This window comes from Lepisma saccharinum, chromosome 15 (assembly GCF_977018435.1).
Source record: "Lepisma saccharinum chromosome 15, izLepSacc3.1, whole genome shotgun sequence".
Lineage (NCBI taxonomy): Eukaryota > Metazoa > Arthropoda > Insecta > Zygentoma > Lepismatidae > Lepisma > Lepisma saccharinum.
In genome coordinates, this window is record NC_139243.1 from 39,443,270 (window position 1) to 39,471,060 (window position 27,791).

Sequence of the window (27,791 nt, forward strand, 5' to 3'; positions counted from 1 at the left end):
CCACTACTGCCATAAGCTCGCCGGCTGGCGAAAGTTAATCTCAAAGTTTCACGTCATTGGGGGATATTTAGCTACTACAGTTATTTTTAAGAATTATTATCTGGCTACATTTTGAACAATATGAGAGAAACGAATCTTTCAGTTCTGCGTTCTGCTAATCGTTGCTTGAACTCTAAGTTTGTAATTTAATTCAGTATAGATAGTTAACACAATTATTGATGAATCTGTGACGAAAACACACTGATAATACAAGAGTAATAAGATTGAAAACATTTACGCCTTAACTGACAGAGAAAACAGAAATCCGTCAAGCTCTCTTTAGGTGAGTATCACCACTCAAAAGGTATCGTCAGTTATCACGGTCCAACATACTAGATCTTTATGATTTGGCGCAAATTACACTTTTTTGTGCTTACTACAATCAGTCATGCCATTTTCTCTGTAATTGTTTACGGTACTTTGTGTTTAGTTTTCGATACCAACGAGACATGTGGTTTTGACAGGTTCCTTAACATATCGTCCATTGAGAATGCAAATGTTTTATCGGTACTAATCTGATATTCCCCGGACAGATTTCTTCATTTTTACAGAAGAAACTACTTACGGTAATAAGTTCCTGTAGCATTGTCTAACATCTGGAAGGTGTTTTGTGTGATGTGAGAATGTTTCATAGCGGAAATTCAACCATTGACGCCTAGCCCCATGAACCTTTACCGGTAAGATTAGGTTAGGTAGGGTCACGTATAGGTTACAATAGTTAAAAATATTGGTACTATTATCGTATGGGTGAAACACCTACGAATCATATATTTCGGACTTCTTTACATTGCTAACGTGTTGCGGAACATTTCTTAACGCGAAATAATGCATTTCTAACTAAGATAATGTTTATTTTCTTTATTTACGAGTACTTACTGTTACTTGTTGTTTCGAATCTGTAACACATTATGGCCGTCATAGCATACAGGTTTAGGGGGCGTTCTGAGAGTGTTTTGTCGATTTATGCAGTGGTGCAACCTCGTTCACCGGAAAATATCTACTTTCGTGCCCCTATTTGAAATTATGCTAATACGTCGCATTTACGTGTAGAACTTGTAAAATAACCTTGCGATTTACCACGTTCATTGTCCATACACAGCAATTCGGAACCATCTTTCTTTCTCAATTCGTTAATGCTCTTCCTTTACGCACAACACTCTTGCGACCTTGAATATTGACGTCAGACGAGGAATGCCTACGTGGTTAGGTTAGGCCTGTTAGGTTAGGTTCCATTAGCATAAATACAAAGAAAAAATAATATTTTCCTTAAGAGACGCGTTACCTTTCTATTGCCTAACATGAAAAAGGTCTCTCCTGTGACGTCAGAACACAATGTTCGTAGAGTGTTGTGCGATAAGTGACACCCATTCGGGTCGGAACCATCTTTCTTTCGAAATTTGTTAATGCTCTTCCTTTACGCACAACCATCTTGCAACCTTGGATATTGACGTCAGACGAGGAATTCCTACGTGGTTAGGTTAGGCCTGTTGGGTTAGGTTCCATTAGCATAGATACAAAGAAAAATTATTATTTTCGCTAAGAGACGCGTTAGCTTGTATTGCCTAACATGAAAAAGATCTTTCCTGTGACGTCAGAACACAATGTTGCTACAGTGTTGTGTGATAAGTGACACCCATTCGGGTCGGAACCATCTTTCTTTCGTAATTCGTTAATTATCTTCCTTTACGCACAACAATCTTGCAACCTTGAATATTGACGTCAAACAAGGAATGCCTACGTGGTTAGGTTAGGCCTGTTAGGTTAGGTTCCATTAGCATAAATACAAAGAAAAATTGTAAAAACAGCTCTCTCCTGTGACGTCGGAACACAATGTTGCTACAATGTTGTGCGATAAGTGACACCCATTCGGGGAAAAATGGCTTGTTCCGAACTCGACAGGTGGTTCTAGTGAAAACACGGCGAGGCTGAAACACTGGCTACGGGGTTGCATCGTCTTAACACACGGAACATTGCACTCTCATGCAAAAAGCAAATGGCGGGAGCAGAAACAGCGTGTCAGACAGAGATTTTCGCAGAAAACAACACGCATTCACATTAAAATGGATCAAATCTACATTCAGGAACTTCCAAAACGCTCAAGAAAATGATTTCCGTAAGTACTTTCTCCTGTAAATTTGAAGGAAATTTGAAGGAATCCGTTTTACCCATACGATAATGTTACCAAAATATTTTTTTCGAAACCAATTTGGTAAATATGCCATATCGCCCGGACGGATTTCTTCAAATTTACAGGAGAAAGTACTTACTGAAATGAGTTTCTTTAGCATTCTAGACGTTCTTGGAGGTATTTTCTTTCACGGAAAGTAAAAACTTCGTAGTTTAATGCTGCCGAACAAGAATTAATCACTTTTTACGTAAGAAATTGGCATTGCCCGTCACATTATGCCGTTGTTTCCATTGTGTGCGTGCAGATGGCGAGAGCGTTGAAAGTCACGCGATCTCTGCAGTGTTTCCAAACGTGGGTAACATTATCGGGTAACACTTTACTATACCTGAGACAGATTTCTTCAAATTTACAGGAGAAAGTACTTACGCAAATCATTTTCTGTAGCGTTGTTGATGTTCGGGAATGTAATTTTGATTCATTTTAATGCGAATGCATTTGGTTTTGTACGAAAATCTATTTCCGACGCGCTATTGCTGCTGCCGCCATTTATTTCCTGCATGAGAGCACAATACACTCTCGTATTGTCCGTATATGCTAAATTGAACGAAAGGAGTGCTAATGGAACCAAACCTAACAGGCCTAACCTAACCTAGTAGGCATACCTCGTCCCCGTGATGGTTTGTGGGACTATCGTGAATTTTTGGGCTAACGTCAATGGTTTTTCTGGCCAAAGGAACGATCAACGGTAAGCTATCGCCATGTTGTGTGTGGAAATCAACAAGAACAGTATACTCGTAAATGTAAGAAATATACATTACTTTCCTAAAAAATTCAATTATTTCACCTAAATAAGTGTTCCGGAATGCAGAATAGTACGTTAGCAATGTAAAAAAGTGCGAAAGAAATTATTCCCAGGTGTCTCAGGTATAGCAAAGTAGTACCCATTATCGTATGAGGGAAACTGATTCCTTTAAATTTACAGGAGAAAGTACTTACGGAAATCATTTTCTTTAACGTTGTGGAAGTTCCTGAATGTAGAATTGATCCATTTTAATGTGAATTCGTGTTGTTTTCTGCGAAAATCTCTGTCCACATGCTGTTTCTGCTCCCTCCATTTGCTTTCTGCACGAGAGTGCAATGTTCCGTGTGTTAAGATGATGCAACCCCGTAGCCAGTTTTTCAGACTCGCCATGTTTTCACTAGAACATGACGTGTCGAGTATTTTTAATTTTTTTTTTAGCTATGCTTGCCTAACCTAACTTATCCTAACCTAACCTAACCTTACGGAAAATGGTTTTTGGGGCTAACATGAATGGTTTTTAGGGCTAACGTCAATGGTTTGCGACGTATTAGCAAAATTTCAAATCCTGGCACGAAAGTAGATATTTTCCGGTGAACGAGATTGCAACACTGCATAAATCGACAAAACTCTCTCAAAACGCCCCCTAAACCAGTACGCTTTCACGGCCATAATGTGTTACAGATTCGAAACAACAAGTAACAGTAAGTACTCGTGAATCTAAGAAATAGACATTGATATGCATTATTTCACTTTAGGAAATGTTCCACATTCGAAAATAACACGTTAGGAATGTAAAGAAGTCCGAAATATATGATTCGTAGGTGTTTCCCTCATACGATAATATTACCGATACCCCAAACGTGCCTTTTTTTTTACGAAAATTTCTATTTTTAACTATATTCGCCGCGCTTTCTTTTTTCGATGAATTTAGGGGTGAAATGAGTGCTAATGGAACCTAACCTAACAGGCCTAACCTAACCTTGTGTGAATCCGAGACCCCTTGATTACAAGGCGACGATGAGGAAAAATCTTGACTAGTGTTGTCCATGATCAGTGGTTATGCAGTGTTGCAACCTTCTTCGTAGAAAAATACGTACTTTCGTGTTACAGATTTTGTATTTCCAAGTTCGAAAAGTGCACGAACCATGCACGGATAGCCCCTCAAACCATTCATAAATTGCCCCATGAATCATGCACGGCAAGGTTAGGTTAGGTTCTGTTAAGTTAGGCAAACATAGTTAAATTTGTTTTTTAAAATTAGAAAAAATATTTTTTTTTTTTCGGGTTCGAAAACCCCACAAACCATGCACGGATAGCCCCACGAACCATTCATAAATAGCCCCACGAACCATTCACGGATAGTCCCATGAACCATTCATAAATAGCCCCACGAACCATTCATAAATAGCCCCACAAACAATTCAGAAATAGCCCCATGAACCATTCAGAAATAGCCCCATGAACCAGTCACGGATAGCCCCACAAACCATTCAGAAATAGCCCCACGAACCATTCATAAATAGCCCCATGAACCATGCACAGATAGCCCCACGAACCATGCACGGCAAGGTTAGGTTAGTTTCTGTTAGGTTAGGCAACATAGTTAAAATTGTTTTGTTTTTTTTTTTAATTAGAAAAATTGAAGATAATTTATTTTTTGGGACATTCCAATTCCGGTACTATTATCGTATGAGGGAAACACCCACGAATCATATATTTCGGACTTCTTTACATTGCTAACGTGTTATTTTCGAATGGGGAAAATTTCTTAATAATTCATTTTTAACTAAGATAATGTCTATTTCTTCTATTTACGAGTACTTACTGTTACTTGTTTCGAATCTGTAACACATTATGGCCGTGATAGCTTACTGGTTTAGGGGGCGTTCTGAGAGTATTTTGTTGATTTATGCAGTGTTGCAACCTCGTTCACCGGAAAATATCTACTTTCGTGCCCAGATTTGAAATTATGCTAATACGTCGCAAACCATTGACGTTAGCCCCAAAAATCATTCACGTTAGCCCCAAAAACCATTTTCCGTAAGGTTAGGTTAAGTTAGGTTAGGCAAGCATAGTTAAAAAAAAAAAATTAAAAATACTCGACACGTGGTTCTAGTGAAAACACAGCGAGGCTGAAACACTGGCTACCGGGTTGCATCATCTTAACACACGGAACATTGCACTCTCATGCAGAAATCAAATGGCGGGAGCAGAAACAGCGTGTCGGACAGAGATTTTCGCAGAAAACAACACGTATTCACATTAAAATGGATCAAATTTATTTTCAGGAACTTCCACAATGCTAAAGAAAATGATTTCCGTAAGTACTTTCTCCTGTAAATTTGAAGGAATCCGTTTCCCTCATACAATAATGTTACCCCAATTCCTTCACAATTCCATGGTGAATTACAAATTCTACTGGATCTTCAACGCCGTGCAATTTCAGGTATCCTGTGCCCGTCATGTTGTCGCAAGTTCGTAATCAGAAATGATGAACAGTAATGCAAGCTTATTTACGTTCTACAACTGTTACACAGTTACAATACCGCGTATTAGGAAAGAGTGACCAGTTGTTACATCATTAAACGCATGCAAAAATTTGGTTCACGTAGTAGACGGACATCAAGGGAACAGCTTTCGTGCATAGGAGTGAAATTAATATCGAAAATTGCATGATTTACCGGCAAAAAAATTTAAGCGAGGGGAAGACATACTTCCAAGACCTTCCTAAAGTATAAATAAACTCATTTCGGTAAGTACTTTCTCCTGTAAAATTGAAGAAATACGTTTTGCGGAAATGAAAGTTTTACCCTTTATTTTTACAGAGGAAACAACTTACGGTAATAAGGTCCTGTAGAATTGTCTTAACATCTGGAAGGTGTTTTCTGTCATGTGGGAATGTATCATAGTGGAAATACATGTTTTTAGTTGAAAATTAATTCTCTGACGCACAATAGCCTTTGGTGCGTACACCTTCGTAGATAATCGCACGTCGTGCTTGTGTTTTGTCGATGTTTATTGAGTATGCAGTGTTTTCAACCTTCTGTGTTTCCAACCAAAAATACAAACACAGTTAAAATCCATTGAATCATTTACGATAGCCCAAAGAAACATTACGTAAGGTTATGTTTTAACTATGTTTGCCTACCCTAACTAAACCTTACCTAACTAGTTACACGAATTTTAACTGTTTGCCTAACCTTACGTAATGTGTCTTGGGGCTATCATCAGTGGTTCAACGCATTTTAAATATGTTTGTATTTTTTGGGTTAAGAAAGTTGGAAATGCTGTATACCCAATTAAAATTACAAAAAACAAGCACGACAGGCGATGATCTACAAAGGTGTTAACCGCCATATTCCGTCTTACGGAAGCAAAAACACGGGTATGACTAAAGATGACCGGACCCCTCTCCGATTTTCTTCATATTTGACATACTTACTAATTGAGGCCTGCTAATGACGAATTTGAAGTTAAAATTTGTTGGAAACTTCTAGAAATTGCAAAATAATTGCGAACCATTGATGTGTGGTTAGGTTAGTTTCGGTTAGGTTAGGCAAACATAGTTAAAATTTGGTGTCGTCGTAGTATCAGGAATATATATATTTGCTTGTGAAACAAAAAATTTCGCGAAAATCGACTGTTTCCATTCCGAAAACTAACGCCTTATTTTTGCTTATTTTGCAATTTCTACATGTTTCCGACAACTTTTAACTTCAGATTCGTGATTAGGAGGCCTCAATTAGTGAGTATGACAAATATGAAGAAAATCGGAGAGGGGGCCGGTCATCTTCAGTCGTTCCAAAAAACTAAAAGAAAGAAGTACTCTTAATGTGAAAAATTGAAATGGCCCAAGTTCCATTTGTTTTATTGCGATTTCATTATGCTACGAATGCAATTTTTACATGGTTCAATTTCGATGTATGACTGTTAACACATAATGCGGAGTTTTAGCTATTTCTAAACTTTTTGTATCTGGAAAATGCCTGAAACTCGCTATTTATGTCACTTTCCATATTCCTACTTACATATTCTGCTTTGAGAAACATTGCTGAAGGTGGCATTTCACTTTTTTCACAGAAATAATCTATATTTTCGACGTATGAAGTAAGTTTTGTTCGTTTCTTTTTCCCTTCGGTAACATGCTAAATGGCGGTCACAGTTTCACTACCGTAGTCGGCATGCAGTGTTTCCACCCCACCCAAAAATACCTACATAGCCCCACAAACTATTGAGGCATAGCCCCACGAACCATTCATACATAGCCCCACAAATTATTTCCGGTAAGGTTAGGTTGGGTCAGGTTTAGGTTAGAATAGTTAAATAAAATAGTAAATAATTTCTCCTGTAAATTTTAAGAAATCAGTTTTCCAGATACGGAAAGTTTACCCTTAAGGTTTTGTTCAATATATGCTTTTGTGGTTAGGTTAGGCAGGTTAGGTTCCTTACTTCTACATTCATTCCCACACTTCTACGATATTTACTGTCGACGGAGAGTATCTTGTCCATGAGAAGTGTGTAAGGTAATTTTCAAGTTTTTTTTTTTCAATATAAATAACTTTTTTAGAGTCCAAACAGTGCTCATTACTTTAAAGAAGGTTCAAATTTAGTGTGACAATAATTTCCAAAATTCTACGATAATTAGTCTTTGTGCTAGGAGAAATCATAAAACAATCGGAACCGATACCGAGTTGGCAACCTGATTTCTTTGGAGTTGGTAAACTTATTTCTATTCATAGCCTAGGACCATCAGACATAGTGAGATAACCCATACCTTGGACTCAGTATACGCCACTGATTGAGTGTGTTTTTGCCCCATATACAGAATTTGAAAGCATCCATGAGATTGCAAACTCCAACAGCCAATGAAACCTTACAATTTCCTCAACCAACCATAAGCTCCATCAGAGGAAGATATAAACCACTTGCATTATAACCTCAGCCACTGGTGGAAGATGCTTAGCAAGAGTAGTGGTCTTTGGTTGTTAATTTTGTGGTTAACAGACATAAATTTAGAATAATGGTGGAATCAGAGTTGTTGATTTATTTCACATAATATGAATTATTTATTTCACTTTGGTACCGAATGACAAATTTACAATGAAATTCTTTCGTTTCCAGAATGCAGTGTTACATCATGTAGATAGAGCCTTGGCACTCTAAAATCAAACTAATGTTGCATGCAATTGTTCTATCTAAAATTTCAATAATTAATTACAGCATGAATACCTTACCAAACATCTACTTCTTTTTAGAGAAGCTTCAATATATCTTTACAATGACACAAACTTTTAGCGCAGTGTGACAAAGGTGCAATAAATATATCATGTCAAACTTTAAAGTGCTTTCCTGAAAAAATGAAAAATTGGACATAGAACATTTACATTCTGAGTGGACGATAATGTGTTTGTGTGTTCATTTCTCAACTATAATCTCCAATGCTAAACATGGACACATATCTAAACAAATCCTCATCCATTACAAAGACCAAACCAAAAAATTCTGAGTAGTAGAGGGTATCGAATTATAGTTAAGAATTTACAATACCAGATCCTTCCGTAATTTCTATCCTACTTCTGATACTCACGAAATACGCAGTGTCGATGAATTATCTAAGGTTAACATCTGGGGGTGACTTGTAGAAGTTGTAAAATAACATTCTCAAATTTCGCAATCATTCTCCGTATAGAAGCATGGGCACCATGTTTGTTGATATGAACAATTGACTTTTGCGAGCATTCAATCGCAATTTACGAAAATGGCATCTACCGTGGGGAAAGTTTGCCGTTATAGTTCTACGAAAATAACAATTTTTGTCGGTCCAAGATCGCAATTGGCCCATAAACCATTCACGGATAGCCCCAAGAACCATTCTTGGTAAGGTTAGGTTAGGCAAACATAGTTAAAATTTGGGGTCATAGAACCATTCGGGGATAGGTTTGTTTAGGTTAGGCAAGCATAGTTAAAATTTGAGGTCATAGTAATACCAGGAATATATATATTTTGTTCTGAAACTTAAAATTTTGCAATAAACATTGTTTTAGTAGAGAAATCCAGGGTTCCTGTTCCGATCATCAACCATTCAATTTCGCTTATTTCGCAATTTCTATATGTGACCCCTAAATTTTAACTTGAAATTCATGATTACAAGCCTTCAATTATAGAGTATGCGAAATATTTAAAAAAATCGGGGGTGGGGGGTCGGTATTGTAATTTCACTCCAAATTATATTCTCACCAATAAGGAAACTTTCACGTTAAAATACTTTAGTGCTTGAAATGCCCATTTTTAATATGTTTATTTTATTGAATTAACCCAGGAGTGATAACCTTCCTTTGATAAATGTTAAGTCGGTCCAAGTTGTGGTTCTTTAATTCGAATTAATCATGGGGCAAGACTTTCTTTTACATAACTAAATTCCTAGTTTTGTGTTGAACACAAGACGGGCCAAGTTCCTTTTGTTTTGTTGCAGTTTCATCATTTGTTTACTATTGTCTTGGTAACGAATAAACTGTCCCTCCTATGTAAACATGTATGAGGCACAAATTGATTTCCGGTATCGGTTCACGAAATCTGTTTGTTTACCGTGCATTGTGATGTGTACTTGCTTCGGTAACGCTTCCAATTGTTTTATTTTTTTTTCAAATTCTCATAGCAGGAAGACTAATTATCGTACAATTTTGGCAATCACGGTCACACGAAATTTGAACCTTCCTTAACCCTCCCTCCGTAACCCACATGCCGACACTGAGTTCCGCCTTTTTAAATTTTGAATTATTTTCCTTAGCAGCGCAATAATGGTTGGGAAAGCACTAAGTAACTTATCTTCACTATTTCCCCGAAAACATAGAGGCATTAGCACCTATTTTCTGTCGTTCTTTCATTTCCTTACATGCATCTGAAGTAACTGGTCCCCCTTGGTTTCATATCTTAAATCACAGCATGCCAGCCATGAATTTGGGGGAAATAAGAAGATGAAAACCACGGTACGTTTTCGAAATACAAATTATTTGTATGCAGAAACCATTGCAGTACACATACGAAATGTTGGAGTTGTCAAAATAACGATATTGAAAAGTGACAACATTCGGTTCCTTATACTTGAGTCAGTATGTCTTTTCTTATGTACATATACCTCGTAAGAGTACAGGAAACAAATTGAGATTTGAACATTTTAAAAATGTTGTGTAAGTTTCTTCGAGGTGTGTTTTCTACATTTGATTGCTTTTTCTGCGAGTCAGTAAGATTTTGACAGAGTTTTGGAACAAATAGTTCCTTTCTATGCCCATATAAGTTTTACAATTTCAATTCAATTTGAAAAATACGTTGAAAATTTTTGAATAAATACATTCAAATTTTATGAAAAATACCTTGAACATTTTTGGAAAATACGTTGATAATTTTGTGAATGGACAGTTAATTTTTTAGTGCCTTCATAATACGGCAAAGTTTAATTACTTTTAGAATAATATTTTGGTGCATTTGCTGCAAGAGTCTAAGCTTGTAATTCTATAAAACTAATTTTTGTTTACTTTTCTTTTAATAGCTGATAAAAGTGTCCGAAATGGACATGTTTACATTCATGAATATTTCACCTGATTTCCAGCAAGTGCTAGTGTAATTCAATCTTGATTTGCATCAATAATTCACGTAAATAACGTTGGTATTGATGCGGCGGCACTGAGTGCCGTACGCGGGGCAATTTGTGCTGCAATGAGGACGCGGATGACAGAGGGTTAAAGTAATGAGCACTCTTTGAATTTTGAAAAAAAGTTATTTATGTTGAAAAATGAACAACTTAAAAAATACCTTATGCAAGTATATACACTCCCAACGGATAGAGGCAACAGTAAGTATGGCCCAAGTTCCTTTTGTTTTATTGCGATTTCATCATGCTACGAGGGGGGGGTCCATAATGGAGCAGTGGTAGCATCATCGCCTTGTAATCAAGGGGTCCCAGGTTCGATTCCCAGTGGAGGCACATAGTGGTTCGGATCCCACTTTAAACTGTAGGTCCGGTCCAGTCCCGATTAGCCTTACTGTGCATTAAGTGGACTTAAAAACAACCAATCAATCAATCATCATGCTACAAATGCAATTTTAACATGGCTAGATTTCGATTTACTTCTGCTAACACATACTGTGAAGTTTTAGCGATTACTTAAGAGAATATATGCTTTCATAGTCTACAATACTTACAGTCGTGTAGCGATTACTTAAGAGAATATATGCTTTCATAGTCTACAATACTTACAGTCGCGTCAACGGAAAATACATTGTACATGCTTGTGTATGGTATTTACAATGTATTTTCCATTGACGCGACTGTAAGTATTGTAGACTATGAAAGCATATATTCTCTTAAGTAATCGCTACGCGACTGTAAGTATTGTAGACTATGAAAGCATATATTCTCTTAAGTAATCGCTAAAACTTCACAGTATGTGTTAGCAGAAGTAAATCGAAATCTAGTCATGTTAAAATTGCATTTGTAGCATGATGATTGATTGATTGGTTGTTTTTAAGTCCACTTAATGCACAGTAAGGCTAATCGGGACTGGACCGGACCTACAGTTTAAAGTGGGATCCGAACCACTATGTGCCTCCACTGGGAATCGAACCTGGGACCCCTTGATTACAAGGCGATGATGCTACCACTGCTCCATTATGGACCCCCCCTCGTAGCATGATGAAATCGCAATAAAACAAAAGGAACTTGGGCCATACTTACTGTTGCCTCTATCCGTTGGGAGTGTATATACTTGCATAAGGTAATTTTTAAGTTTTTTTTTCCAATATAAATAACTTTTTCAAAATTCAAATAGTGCTCATCAGTTTAAGAAAGGTTCAAATGTTGTGTGACAATGAGTATAATCAGTCTTTCTGCTAGGAGAATTTCAGAAAATCATAAAACAATCTGAATGAACAAGTCTGAAACTGCTTTCAAGACTTCAGAGTCTTAGTGATTACTTACTGTGCGTTATCTGGAGATTCATTTTTCCCTTCCATACCCTCGTAGATGATTTTTTGTGTTCAAGCAGCCATTCGTTTTCTGTCAGCTTGGATAGGGGCCACTGTTGCCATCTACTTCGTGTGCATGAGAGCATAAAACCTCCTTCAAACCTCGCATGAAAATCCTGGAAAACTTTGTCTGAGATGACCATACAACCAAAACTTGCTCCTTGCTGCAAAGTGTGGATGCTCATGTAAGCTATCTTTCAAATCATAATTTTTCTGATAAAATACTTAGTGAAGCTTTCAATTGCGCTAATTAGTTTCTCGAAGTTTTGAAATCGCTTCCACAATAGTTTCGAGTGTTCTAAAGCATTTCAGTGGCATATTTTAATAAGTGGGTAATTTCTGAACCTTTTCATCCACACATCCCTAAATTCTCACTGCAAATTTATTTAGCATCCAGACATGTTAAAAGGTTAATGATCACCAGCAGAGGGGAACAGCAAAGGATCTCGGATGGAGAATGTGATGAGTGGAATTTCTGTAATGGTTTCAATTGTTTAATATTTTTCAAAGTTTCCTAGGATAAAGACTAACTATTGCAGAATTTTTGGAATTGATTGCTACAATAAACTTGAACCTTCCTGAAAGTAATTAACACTGTTCGGGGGCCCAAGTTCCTTTTGTTTTATTGTGATTTCATCATGCTATGAATGCAAGAAAAAGTGAAGAAATTATGCTTGTGGTCAAGAATTTTTGCTATTTTGTTTACAATGGTTCCCACACATCTGAAATGTCAGGGAATTTGAAGAAAGTAAAATTCTCAGGGAAAAATCATCTAAATGGGCAATGGGCATCTGAAGGTCTCAAATATGCTCCTACCTGTTGATTTTCTTCACAAAAAAACTGCTTTGAAGATATATTTTATGTTTATTTTCTATTACAGATTAATTGATATTGTGTCCATTTGTAAACTTTTCTTTCTCAAAAGTTTGAAAATATTTGTTCTATATCTTTTGTTTGAAATGTTATTTTGTGCACTATTATACAGTTGGGAAAGGTGTTTAACTCACACAAATATCTGTAACTGAATCCTTAATTATATGTGCACAGGGATGCCATTTTGTACATCATTTAGTGTGGTTTCAGAAAGTATACTGATATAAAATATTTCCCAGTACTGATACCTCCTGACATAAAATTAACTGATTGCTATAACAGAATATCTGCTGAACCAATACAAAATTGCAAATTGATTCTTGCAGAACATTCATTCACCTCCTCAATTAATGCATGTAACCAAGTGGTTCAATTTGTTTTACTTTAATAATGAACTGCGTATTTAGAAATTTACTTTACAAAACCATGACATACAAATTATGCATTTAAAATTATCAGTAATATTACTGATACACAGATAGGCCCATATAAATAGAGTAACAATTTGTCTCCTGCTGGGTTCCCAGTCATGTAGGCATCAAGGGGAATGAAGGAGCTGATGATACCGTCAAGTCTGCTGATGCAGATGGCGACATTCTTGTCCATGTCCTGCCAGTTAGGGACCTGCAGAATGTTTTCCACTGTTCTCTTCTTGAGACGTGGCAGGTCGATTGGGATGAGGTAACAGGGAACAAGCTTCGTGCTATCAGGCTGCCACGTAACAAGTCATCACTGGTGCTTGGGATTCCTCATCCCATCCCTCCCACTGAGAAGTCATCTTAACTGTGCTTCGAATCGGACACAACCATCTCACTCATCATTTGCTGCAAAGGCTGGACCCTCCGTTGTGCTGTACCTGTAACGTTGTTTTAAGTATTTCGCACATTAACCTTCCCAACTATTTATCATCCATCCATGTTGGGAGATGTTGACAGTGACCAAATGTTTATTTTATTTTTTTATTTTTTTAGAAGAATGGGCCTTTTGCACTGTTTCTGAAGAAGTTTTTAGACTATCCTTGCCTTTTTTAATTTCATGTTTATCCTGTGGAAGTCCCTTTACAAGTTGCATTTGTAACCTTTCTCAAATGTCTCTTTACACCCCTTTTTAAATTTTGAGGTAAGGGCAAAATGGCCACATGGCTGAAGCACCCAAAAATGTTAAATCAATCTATCATCTAGTCTGTCTCCTAATAATAATAATAAGTTGATGATGTCACGGCTATGAGGGGAAATGGGAGCTATTGTTTAAAAATTGTAATAAAATAAAAGTATTGCACTGTGTATTGAATACTCTGGAAAACTGAGGGAAAATACATTTCAGGTTCGTGTGGGAACCCTGAATATAGTGATTTTACATTGTTATATACCTGTACTGGGATTTGATAAAATTAAATATTTAGAAATATAAAATTGTATTGAGTTGTGGTTAAGATTTGTTCACTTTGTTTCTTAAGAATTACATTCTTACATGTGTGGAGTTTTGTAAAAATATGAAGGGCTTGCGAGACAGTCTCCGGCTGGCTTTTCCCTCCGAGTCAGTGTTTCCAACTTAGCTCTCTTGTAGCCAGATCTGGCTCTTTCGTGCACCCGTTTGCCTATGAAGTGGGGCACCTGCCCCCGTGCCTCACTATGATACCATCACTGGTTCCGGCCCACATATACCAACTTTTGCCATGATTATACATTTTGCACGTGACGTAATATTGTTATATTGGTTACGTCACCCCATCCCCTCTTGTATCCCCAGCTGCTTTTTTTTATGGCCATGCCCTGTTGACGTGAAATGGGCATAATATTGTTATCAGGGTATCCTTTATTTTCGATTTCATACGACCGTGAGATGGCTGATGCTGCAGGATCTAGATGGTGAAATATAAGAATAAATTGTCATCAATTTAGAGTTAACGGTAATAGCAGCTAACATTACTCTAGGAAGCACTTCGTAAATCTAGCTCCTTCAAAGTATGTTTTAACTCCATTTGAGGTGAAATTTAGCTCTTTTATGCACACCAGGTGTGACAACACTGCCCGGAGGCATGGAGAAATGCATTGGGCATATTGGAGTATTTTTTTTTATTTGTTATCATTAGAATATCAAATTCCGATGGAATAGAAAATGATATCAACGGGAAGAGGGCAGTTTGAAGAAGTGATTGCCCAGCAGAAAAGTTGAAACTCCCATTTGATTAGCCGTAACTTGATGTTGAAGTTGATTCACCATAAGGAATACATGTGATCTCGAAAATTCTTATTCGTCATATTTTTTACAGGTCGTATCTAGCTTAATAATCAGCTTTGAAACACGCTTCGACCTGCCACATGTGGAAAAATTCATACTGTCTTGTACCCCCACGTTTTTCTTCAGTAGCATTGCCCATTCCGACGATATTCAAATAAATGCACACATGGTGCGTAACTGTATCTCCTCGCCTTAAGTTAATGTGGCTATTCACCATCCAGGGTGAAGTCTGAAACATTAATTTTTATATGCATTAATAATTAAATCAGGGCTAAATCTCTTGTTAAAGTACAGCTTTAGTTTTCATCTTTGTGGTATGGTTTTTTCATTCAATAAATATATATATATAAATTCTTAATTGACAAATATACCTAACTAGGGGGCAATTAAATACATGTTAAGAAAAAGGGGGTGGGGAAGGTCAAGAGAGAGTCAAGAATTTTGCTTTTGTTATTTTGGTAGGCACCCTGTTTTAACATGGTTCGATATTGATTTACTTTTGTTAACACATACTTTGGACTTTTAGCGATTACTTAAGATTTTGTTCAATATACGCTTTCGTAGTTAGGTTAGGCAGGTCAGGTTTGGTTCTCTTAGCATTAAAATAAAGTCCCTAAATTCATTCTACTAAGGTTCCGATTTACTTCTACATTAATTCCCACTAGTCTACGATACAGTCACTTGTCAATGGAAAATACATTGTCCATGGGAAATTCGCGTGCTTTCGTAACATAATTTTTAAGTTGTTTTTTTTTTACATAATTTTTTTTTCTCAAAATCCAAACAGTGCTCATTACTTTAAGGAAGGTTCAAATTTCGTGTGACAGTGATTGCCAAAATTCTACGATAATTAGTTTTCCTGCTAGGATTTGATTGATTTGGTGTTTTAAGTCCACTTTATGCACAGTTAGGCTAATCGGAACTGGACCTACAGTCAGGCCCGTAGCTAGAACTGACCTCCAGGGGGCCTTTGTAAACAAAGTCCATTTTTCAAAAGTTACAGTATTAAATAAAGGTAAATTATGTGGGTTGGGGGTCATTAAATTAATTTAAAATATAAAATTTAGAAATATCATACACATACTAAAGTTTTTTTTTTCTACATCTTCTAAAACATCTCTTGAAGTGCTAATGCATCCCTTAATACACACTCCATGCTATTCTTTATGATACAGATATTTATATTATACATGTTAAAATGTACAAGGTGGCACAAAAGTCATCACCTGATTTTCTTAGCCTATTGCTTTTGTTTTAAATTAAACAAAGTAGTTTTTTTATGTTAAACTTTTATTGATACTTGTAAGTTTCATGTCCCCAATTATTAAAGATAACATCCAATAAATGACCACCATTTGAATTGATGCAAATTTGGGTTCTTTTTATTGCATTTTCCAGGTGTTGGAAAGAATCTGAGGGGAAAAGTTTTCAATTTCTTGCTGAATATTGTCCTTTAGTTGCTGTAACGTCTCTGGCTTATTCTTATAAACCAATGACTTCAAATTACCCAAAGGAAAAATCTGGAGCGGTCAAATCGGGGGACCTGGCCGGCCATGGCAAATCACCAAAACGGGATATTACTCTGCCCGGAAAAGTGTCACGCAAAATTGGCACAATATTTCCACGTTCTTGTGAGGTATACTTATTCATTTTCGCACACAATAAATTTCGTGAGTATCTTCTATTTAACTGACAATACACTACTGATATAAACAAAAAGATATCAAAACAAAGGTGCTGACCCCCATGGCAGAGTGGTTATCACATCGGGCTACGATGCCAAGGGTCCCGGGTTTGAATCCTGGCCTGGACATGGATTGTCCATTCATCATATCATCACTCATCCTCATCTTTGCAAATTAGCCAAAAGTGGCACAAGAAGTGAAGTAAAATAAAGCAATTCAATCAATCAAACAAGATAAAGGTAAGTTCAAATAGGATGATGACTTTTGCGCCACTTGTTACAATATTCACTTCAAACATAGTGCCTACCGTACATTCCACCACCGGCCAATGCAATAAAACTTGGGATCTGTTGACATTTAACGCAGATGCGGAAGGAATGTGGATAATGTCATCAAAGTCACAGATTTCTGTCAAACGAGAGGCTGCAACAGGGGCAGGGAAGGTACAGATAAAGATGGCTCCCTATGATAGAGCTTTCTAAAGTCTAGAAAATCTTCTAAACACTTGCCGCTGCTTAGACTTCTGCTCATAAACGGGATGAACAAACGAAGTTGTGAACAAAATAATATATTCTGTCTACATTTTCACTCTTCACCTCAGACAAATTAGAATACAAAATACGTAGTTTTACTTAATGTCAAGGGGGCTGGCGGCAGTGCAGCGGGGGGCTGGTGACCCTGTCAGGGGGGTTGAGCCCCCCTGGCCCCTGCCTGGCTACAGGCCTGCCTACAGTTTAAAGTGGAATGCAAACCACTATGTAGCTCCACCGGGTATCAAACCTGGGACCCCTTTTCTTGCTAGGAGAATTTGAAAAGAAATTATAAAACAATCGGAACGATTACCCTGTTTGGATTTCCGGAAACAGGTATTTATGGTCACAAAAGGAGCAAAAAGAACTTTTTATCATCTCCTTACCTAAGCATCCACACTTCCCATGGGCAAGACATTTTCTGTTGATAAAAGAAAGGAGAAGTATTGTAGATTAGTAGGAATGACTCATCATCATCCTTCGCTGTTTCCTGTCTCTGGCTGGGTCGGCATAAAAGTCAAGCCCCTCCATTTTTTCCTGGTCTTCCACCACTCCTCTCTTTCCAACGACATCTTTGTCTCCCCCTTGGCCTTATTCCCACTCTTTATGCATTGTAAGCTCTTACTGGTATTGGTGAGCCCAACTTAAGAGTTCAGTATGGGGCATATGGTGACAGTGTTGCCACATGGTGCATAGTAGAAGAAAGCTCCAGCGTGCTCAAGCGTATGCTGTAGTACACGCAGAAACAAAAGTTAGTAGTCAACGGGTACTGTTCAATACAAGAATGTAAATCCTTCCTCCATGATTTGGTGGGAAGCTGTTCATTCTTGCAGCTGTTGGTCAAGAATTATGACGGTCTGTGCAGGAGGAAGATTTGAAAATAACTGTTTCCGAATATACTTTTCATCCATCTTGCTGTCTATTTTATCACATACGTCGGCAGTGTATTTTCTTTCTTTTATGCACAGAAAGGTTAATCGGGACTGGATCTACAGTTTAAAGTGGGATCCGGACCACTATATGCCTTCACCGGGTATGAAACCCGGGATGCATTGATTTCGAGGCGACGACGTTACCACTGCGCCATCAGGGAAGCCTCTTTCGCATTTTTCGGTGCACTGTCTCATTTGAAACAGAACAGTGTTCATTATACCGGCATACACGAAAGCAACCCCCCCCCCCCCCCCCGTTCGCATTTTAATAAAGGAATTAGAATTTAATACCCGGTGGAGGCACATAGTGGTTCGTATCTCACATGAAACCGTAGAATTAACATATCTGTGCATAAAAGTGGATTTAAACTGAATTAATCAATTATTAGTAGAGGTGTGAAATGGTTGAAATTCTGTTGTATTTGTGTCAACAATGATTACAGAAAGATACATAATTACATCGGAAATATTCAATCTAAAATGCTCTCCATTTGTTTCCATCAGTTAACGTTATTGCCTTGCAAGCAACAAGTCCCGGATTAAATTTACTTAAGTATCTCATAAATCTATTCCCTATTTATGCATTTGTGTCAAACTTCGATTTATTCTTTTAATTATCTGGAAAAGAACTGCTCGATCATTTTATGTTCTTTTAATATAATGCTATCAATGCTTTTTATAATACTTGGTCATCCTTTGAGAAGAGCAAGTGAACCGGGGAGTCATCACGCTAGATCCGCCAATGCAGTGTGCGATATGCCTGTTTTCAGAGAAGAATTATCCACAATGGGAAAGCACGCACACAAATAACAAACCACTTAACCCCACGGAAGCCTATTCACGAACTTTTGCCTGGCCATTCCCCACCCCTTCCCTCTTCCCAACACATGTTTGCAGCGAGTGGCAACAGGCGGAAGGCTGTTATTTTTAACTCCCCTAATCATGGTTAACACAAGAAAGAAATGTGTCTTTTTTGAATGGTCCGAATTGTAAAAGAATGTGTAGACCATCATAATCTTACATTTCCTCTGCTTTTTGCATATTTATTATTTCCTCTTCGAATGTTAACAACTTTTCTTCCTGACAGAAACACTCTTGTTTGGGTTTGGTGATCTCAAAAATAACAGCCCATACTGAACTCTAAGTTGGGCTCCTCTATAGTCTTTCTGCATTCATCCTCTTCATGTGTCTGAACCACTTCATCAGTGCCTGATCTATCTGTCCGGAAGCTTCACCACTCCCACTGTGTCGAATCTCCACTGTCTGTATATTTCTTTTGTCTCTGTCATTGTCAAAAGTCTCTGCTCCGTACATAATTATTGGTACATAGTATGTGATATATATTTTCTTCTTGCATTTCATAGGTACATCCTTGTTCCATATTAATCTTCGAAGGCTTTGATGTAGTCCACCACCCATTTGTCCTCTTCTGTTTACCTCCTCATCTGTTCTTCCACTTCTCTCAATTATGCTTCCTAGATATTTGAAACTTTTCACTACTCTCAACTCTTCCATGTCAGTCTTTATTCTTGGTTCATTTCTGGCTCTGTTTCTTGTGGTTATTAGCACCTCACTCTTTTCTGCACTGAATTTCATTCCTGCTCTTCTCATTTCCTCACTCTATCAAGCTGTCTATACTTCTTCCCTGTTTCTCCATATTACTAAGTAGGAATGATTGAGTAATTATATTGGAAGCTTTCTTAAAGTACACTTTTTGCTGCTCATGTGCCATATTTTAATATTCCGACGTCACGTTAAATGCTTTCAGTGTTGTCTAAATGTAGCATGCTAAGATATTTAAACCTAAGCATGAAACTATTCCTTGCTCACGTCAGAAGATGAAATACTGCACTTGACCGAGAAGGTGTTTGACTTACGTGGGATGAGTCATGTCCATAACTAAGACAACAGTAAATGAATGGCTTGCAGCAAGTAAAGAATTATATAGGAGTATATGAAAGTGAAAAACTGTTTTTCAAGGAAACATGCAGTAAGTAATCACTATTCACAGGATGTGTTAACAGACATAAATCAAAATCGAACCATGTAAAACAAAAAGAACTTGGGCTGGAAAATCTCCTGGAAGGAGGTTGCCCTGGTCACGAAATTAACATGCTTGGGAAACAGTGTTTCCTTGCCCCACATCAAGGGATTTAAAGGGAGCCAGGAGATTCCTCCAGCTGGAGAAAGCTTCTCGGATGTTCACCAGCAAACAGTTGGAACTATTTGCATACTGGAAGCAAAGAAATGTACAAATCAAAGATTGCTTTGAAAGAATGTCATGAAGAAATAAAAGAAACTCCTTTTTAAATAATAATAGCTAGGTCATCTCTGATTATCTACGTGACCCAGAGCGTAAACTGCAGCCTCTCTTCCACATAGTTCACCCTGGACTGCATTGTGCAAACTAGTGAGCCTGTGCCATCCGGACTCACTTGTCAGTAGAATCGTCCGTGAGGCATGTATTGTGACCTGCCCATGTGTGTGTGTCCATTCACAACTTCATCTTATCATCATTCATTCTCATCTTCGTGGTTAACCAAAAGTTGCAGAAAAGTAAAGTAAAATTGTTTTATTTTAATCAATCAATCGCTTCCTAATACTCCTATAAAAGTTGCGAAAAATCATTAAACATTTGGAGCAATTACCGTTAAGCCTAATCAATTTGGATTAATTCAGTGGAGCCTCAGTTGATGGTAGATGTTTTCAGTCTCCATAAGTTACAATGTGAAAGTATTTCAATGCTTAAATATATTTTTCTTTCTTTAACAGGATTTGGTGATGGTGTGCTCTCTGTGGGTAATTCAAGATGGAACCTGAGAATTTCACTGAAAAAATGAAGTCTTATGATATATATTCATCAAATTACGTGTCTCTCATTAAAATTAATGGGAAACCAATCTTGCCTCCAGTGGTAAGTACACTCAAAATGTGCAAAACATACAACTATATCATTGAACTGTCTGCCTACAATTTTGCCACTGAAGATTTCTGGTCTAGGCAGGCCCGTAGCCAGTCGTTGTGTGTAGCCATTGTATAATGGCTACACACAATAGTCTGACAAAAGAAATTGTTGGCTACTTCCAACCAGTACACAAATTATTTAAATATACACTTTATCACTGCACACAGGGTTATTTCAGTTAAAAAATTTACACTATATATTCCACACAGCAGTTCGAACTAAGAAACTGTTTAAATGCATTTCAAGTTTGTACTGTACAGTTTGGCAGTCTCTGAATAAGAAGCACTAATTATGGTTGCATATCACAACAAGGTATTTCTTCAGGTGATCAACCGACAAGTTACGTCTGCGATGCGGCAACACATTTTTGAGAATTGAAAAAGATCTTTCAACCTCCACAGATGTTACCGGAGCATACTTAAAGCACGCGAGAACATGTGGATCTAACTCAGTTTGTATATTTTCACCTTGCAGAACTTGTTGAATTGCCCTTAATTTGTCCAAGTCCTTATTAGCTGCAATAACTCACTGACATTTCTCACGAACAGCCTGACCTTCAGCACCTGGTACAGCACAAATTTGGTCAACTGCAGAATGAAAACTGTCCATAGAATTTATCAGTGTTTCACTTCTCTCTTCCAGTAATGTTATTGTGTCTGGCAAATTTGAATAATGGGTGGTGATGAATCCTAAGTCGTCACACAACAGAATTGTTCAAAAGATGCTGTGTTACGCAAATTGATGTTGCATCATCTTCAGATAGGGAATTAATTACTTCAGCCACCTTCTGATAGTTGGTCGCGTAATATACTGCAGCAGATATCCAAGTACCCCATCTAGTTAGTATTGGCTGTGGAGGCAAAGCAAGTTCAGGGGCTGTTTCTTTAAACAAAAGAACCTGGGATGGTGCTTTGAGGAATATTTTCTTAGCATTGGAAATTAGTCAACTTCGGGAAATGATTCACGAATTTCCTCTGCAACTGGATGGAGAGCATGCACGAGACATCCCAATTTTAAAGAAAATGCCTAAAATAGGCAATATCTGGCATTTATGAAATAATATAGGCAATATCGTATGAAATAGGCAAAATTAAATTGCCTTTAAATTAAGCTATCCCCCCCCCCCTGTCCTTCGCAACATTCGTTTTCATCATATCTCTAACAGGAAAGAATAGGCATTTTGCCTAACATTCGGTCTCTAGTGATTACTTACTGCATGTTGCCTGGAGAACAGTTTTATTCTTCTGTATATTCCTTTGTTCATTAACTGTCATCTTGTACAGGTGGTGGACAGATTAATGGAAACCTTTTAAAAAGTTATGCAGTAACCTGTTAATATAGTGTGGGACCACCTTTAGCCTTTTGGACAGTTTGGATTTGTCATGGAATCGAGTCGTATAAGCCCTGAGTAGTCTCCAGTGGAATATTGTACCATTCTTCCAGAAGCACATCATACAGTTGCTGAGGGTGGAGGAAATTGTATCGTACTTAATCCTCTAAAATCGATCACAGTGGTTCTGTAATGTTGAGGTCCGGTGAAAGGTGTTGAAGTTCATCTTCATGTTCTGTAAACCAAGACTAAACGGCTCTGCCAGTGTGAATAGGGATATTATCATCTTGAAAGATGATGGGGAATAACAGCTGTGCCATAATGTGCACCTGGTTGCCTAAAATGTCCCATGTAGTTACTGGCCGTAAGTTTACCTTGCAGAGGAATAATGGAGCCAACAGAATACCAGAAGATCGCTGCCCAAACCATCACAGATACTCCTCCAGGTCTGACTGTAGGGCGACAGTCCGGAGAGTACCTCTTTGGGCCTTCGCCACACATACACATGCCCTGTTGTTGGAAACAACAAGAAAAGTGACTCATCTGACCATATTACTTTTTTCTAGTCACAACAGATCCATGTTTTGTGCTCATGGCACCACTTTTTTTAATACACTAATGTTGGTGATGGTAATCAGAGGTTTAGGAATGGCAACTCTTCCTTTAATGTCGAGTTTATGAATCTCCCGTCAGACTATTTTTATTGAAACAGGATGTGCCAGATGTTCATCGAGTTCTGCTGTCACTTTTACTTCTGTAGTTCTATGGTTCATTGTGACAATCTTATTTAATGCCTGGTGATCCCTGTCACCTAGGGTTGGCTTTCGTCCACTATTTCTCTTTGCTGAGCTTGTCTTGCCATGATTTATATATGCTACCGAAACTCTAAATAAAGTGGCAGTCTTCATTACTGATGCACCAGCTAAGTGTACTCCAACAATCTGTTGTCTTTGTGGAAATCAGATAGTTCTCCCATTTTTTAGCTTTACCTGGGACCATTGCACACGAGACTTTGCATGATGGTTCATATCTGTCCACTCAGAACGAATTACTCTTCCCTTAGCAATGTGTTTCCATTAATCTGTCCACCCCCTGTATGGACTGCTGCTGCCATCTACTTTATGTGTTTGGGCGCAAAGAGGTATGACATCACTAAATGCTTTCGTTGTTAGGTAGGTCAATTTTAGGACACTTAGTATTAACCTTTAGAGGACTGAACATGTCATGTCTGTAAAACCTCTCCGGATGGGAACTTTTGAAGCATGCACTTTCCAAACTATCTGCAAAGTACAAACAAGATTGTAGCTTGAGAACTAATTGTCATAGGGAGTTGGATTTTCTTTTTGCTTTTTTTTTCAGTATCACAGGGCTTTTTGTCATAGATGTAATCCATACATTGTATCCTGCCCCCTACAAATAAAAGTTAAAGGAAGAAGAAGAAGAATGATTTTTTAATGTATTTGGAATGCCTCTATAGCCACCATAATAGTCCAAATTGAACAAAATATGGGGGGGGGGGGGGAAATAACAATGTATAAAAATTTCAATGTTGCCAGCTTAGGGGGGAAAATCTGGATTTTTGCTGTATGGACAAAATTTGCAGGGCAGCACAACAAAGACCACTCTTTGAGCATATGTATACGGCGCACGCTATTAGAAGGAACATGAGTTCGGCCAATACCCAGCCAGTGCTACTGCGCTGTTGCCAAACTAACTGCTAGCGCAAGGGTAGGACAGAAAATTCGCGGTGTCCATTATTTTTGATAATGCATGCACGGTATATATGAGTACAGTGAAATAATATAGTGAATATTTCTACACAGGATTATATCATATCACTGTAGCATGTACGAGAAACCCATACCTGAAAGAAGCGTGAAGGTATTTATTTATTCATCACCGCTCTCGTCGTCTTCCTCGGTCTCAGCATGGACGTCCGTAGGATTTTTTCCAGGGAGGGGCAAGGAAGGTGTTTTTTTTTCCAGGGGGGGCCAAACAAGGCACATTTTCCTCCATAATAGTGTTGTTCCCTCAAAAACATTGCTTAAATTTGATTATCATATTCATGCAATAATTAACACATATTATTGTGGCTGTAATGAAATTACATGTGAAAAATATATAATTTTTGGTTGACTTTCATTTTCCAGGGGGGCCACGACCCCCCCTTGCCCCCCTCCCGGACGCCCATGGGTTCCCTTGTCACTCATTTCTGAATCACTCTCATGGAGGTTAATGATTAGATTTTGCACCCTTGGTGCCTGTACTACTGGTGCTAAGTTTTGAGAGTGACATTATTTAAAATAAAAATAACACACGGAACACACACAATCGCACGAAAGGGCTGTATTTAATCTTTTCACAAACTGTTCTTCGTGGCGCACGAGTGAACGATGAGCGAATAATTTTACACCGGCCTTGCTACGAAAACGCTGAACTCAAACTGACCCAGGCTTTCAATGTTCGAGAACGTCCAGAACAATGAAGAGTCATTGTTTATATCGAGGCGAATTTAACACCCAGTTTTCCCTAGACACAACAACTCAGCTGCGTCAACACGGTGGCAACGAAAAAAACAGGCTGAAGGAAATGAAAGGTGTTTCCCTTGTTTCTTCAAGGAACGATAACTCCGGCTGTAGGCGATGGAAATTCATGGGACTTGGACAGTCAAGTTCAAAATGTCTATCCCCATCTTATGATGAACATTAAAGTGGCGAGTTTTATGAAAACTTCTTGCGCGCAAGGAAAATACAGAACACTGCTTTTAACTTCCGCGCCGCAGTCTCCTAACTGTACAACGTTGCACTCCTGCCATTGGTTGATCGCCACGCACACCCTCTGCGTGGCCCCACCCGATATCGCTTCTAAAAGCGTGCGTCGTATAATGCCTGTGCCCCAATTTTCAAAAACAAAATGGAGATTATGCAACATTTCTGAAAGTCATAATTTTTGGGAAATGTAAACAATTCGGCATTAGCCCCAAGTCCCCTGATCACACATTGTAAACGTGTTTTTTTGTTCTCATTATTACATGTAAAAGTGAAATATATCAGAAAAAAGTGGTGGTTGAGGAATTGTAGCAGATTTTATGAGATCACAGAGAAGAAAAGGAACTTTTCAAACTGCTTGTTAATAACAAAAATGTTTGGGAACCCCTACCCTATAGTGTGGAATTTTCTTAACAAGTCAGTACTGGAAAATGGAGTGTTTTTTTCTTCTTCAAAATTCTGTTACATCACTCCCTTCTTCATTTTTCGACTTAGCTTCACTGGCACTGCTTTCAGAAGTCATAAGAAGCTCAACTCAGACTTTCAGATGCCATAGTGGTAACTTCATCACTAGACCTTGGATTCGTATGTAATTACATATTCTATTCCTTTATACATACCTTGAACTGGAAAATGTCAACAAATTATATAACCGACATGATTTTGCATAAGTTTTATGTTACATATTTGCCAGGATATTACTTATTTTTACATATTGCTAATTTACTTTACATAAAACAATATATTTCGGAATGTTTTTCCTATATTTTTGATCTCTGAAACATGATCAAGAACATTTGTAGCTCATGTGACGTCGCATTTTCTAATCAGTAAGATGCATAGTGCTTATGGTCACCTAAAATTCACTTCCAAATCGAAAGGCAGGCTGAAGACGAAAAAAAAAATATGGGAAGTGTTATTTAGCAAAAGATGCTGGAGTTTCTTTCCTCTCTTTCTAGTTGCATATTTTCATTTTGCTTTTAGGTTTAGGCAAAATTCCTATAAACTGGGCATTGGTGAACAAGAAAGGTACCAAATTACACAGTATGTTCCCTTGTACAAAAATGTATTTTCATTCAATGTTTCTTTCTGTAGATGCCTTTTTTTTTTTTAGAAAGTTACATAGAGCTCTTTTTGTCACAATACAGATGGAAATTTGACAACTACACCAAATTTGAAAGCTGCAAGTGTTCAACAATACTCTGATACTAGAGCCTCCAGATTATTGCTGCTGACTTGGATTAGACATTCGAGTGGATTGGGGTGTCAGCATTGAATAGGTGTGTTTGTTTTGGCAATGGCTCCCATCGATTCTACACTTGCTGAAAAACTAAGGTCGTTGGTGGCAATAGACAATGCCTTCACCACTGATGGCAATGTTGTAATGTGTCAAGTTTCTGACAAAAAGATGGGATTTTCTATGAAGTTGCAGTTGGAACAACACACACGAAGTGCTTTACATGTAAGAAAGAAGCAGTTAGTCTCATCCAAGAAACAAATTCTTCTCACACAAATGAATGAATGTTCCTCATCTGCAAGAAGTGAGTTTTTCAAAGATATGTGCCGTGCAATGGTGACTGCAAATATACCATGGTATATACTCCCAAGTGCCAGAGTATCGTTCTTTTTTGGAAAAGTATTGTAACCAGAAGGTGCCTCTGCACTATGCAAGAACTATCTCGATTTATGCTACCAAGAAATGCTGGGATTTATTCAGAGACAGATAGATGACTCCTACGTGTGGATGAAATGACTGATGTGTTGGGATGCTACATAGCTAATCTTATTGTTGGTAAACTTGATCCAGAAGCTCCGTCCAAGCCATTCCTCTTGTGTTCTAAAGTGCTGGAACATACAAATCATGCAGCAGTTGCACGTTTTGTGTATATACCTTTGAATTAGATTTTTTTAACATTGAAATGCACAGATCCTTTATATTGTTAATATATTTGTGTGTGGGTGATTAGAGGCAGTAATACATAAGGTTGAAATATAGAGAAAGCATTTGCTTATACCCATGAATTTTTGGAAAATTCACCTTGAAAACCGGGAAGAATGTTTGAATTTTATCATGGTCCCAGAGTGACCACCCTGATATCATCAAAGAGTGGTGTTTTGCCGTGCATTCTTCCAAATTTGGTCCATCTAGCATCCATAGGACCAATGCTAGAATCGAAATTACAGATAGTGTTTCCATAAACTGGCAACACTGCTACTTTTATACATTTTTTAAATTTTTTCCCCCCAAGAAGTATCAGCCTTTTTTCAATGAGAGTTTGCATGGTTGTAGGAAGATACCTGCTATATACTACACTTTTTCATTCACTTTTGTCGATTGTGGTGGCCACATAGGCATGCCTTATACAATTTTTTTAAATTTCAATTTTCTTCTTTTTCCTTGAACACTCATTATTGGGAGGTACAATGTATAAATTTCAGCTTTGCTAAAAAGCCTTGTCATTCTAGGGGTAAAATTA

At 37.8% G+C, this 27,791-nt stretch overlaps 2 protein-coding genes across 6 annotated transcripts in view; both read left to right on the forward strand.

Moving 5' to 3' along the window:
- Positions 1–13,646, forward strand: part of LOC145999210 (uncharacterized) — a 29,045-nt gene extending 15,399 nt beyond the window's left edge. The window contains exon 2 of the mRNA XM_083136144.1: positions 13,399–13,646. Within this exon, the coding sequence (XP_082992270.1) occupies positions 13,399–13,646 (248 nt within the window). The remainder of the gene's footprint in view (positions 1–13,398) is intronic.
- The window catches only part of Cp110 (Centriolar coiled coil protein 110kDa), a 72,782-nt gene continuing 45,120 nt past the window's right edge, over positions 130–27,791 (forward strand). For 4 of the 5 annotated variants that reach the window (XR_014443424.1, XR_014443425.1, XM_083136888.1 and 1 more), the window contains exons 1-2: positions 130–322; positions 21,024–21,165. Coding sequence is in view for 3 of the 5 variants with exons in the window: in XM_083136888.1 (XP_082993014.1) it covers positions 21,061–21,165 (105 nt within the window). In the remaining 2 variants the exon portion in view is untranslated. The remainder of the gene's footprint in view (positions 323–21,023; positions 21,166–27,791) is intronic. The other variant, XM_083136889.1, reaches the window with a different exon arrangement.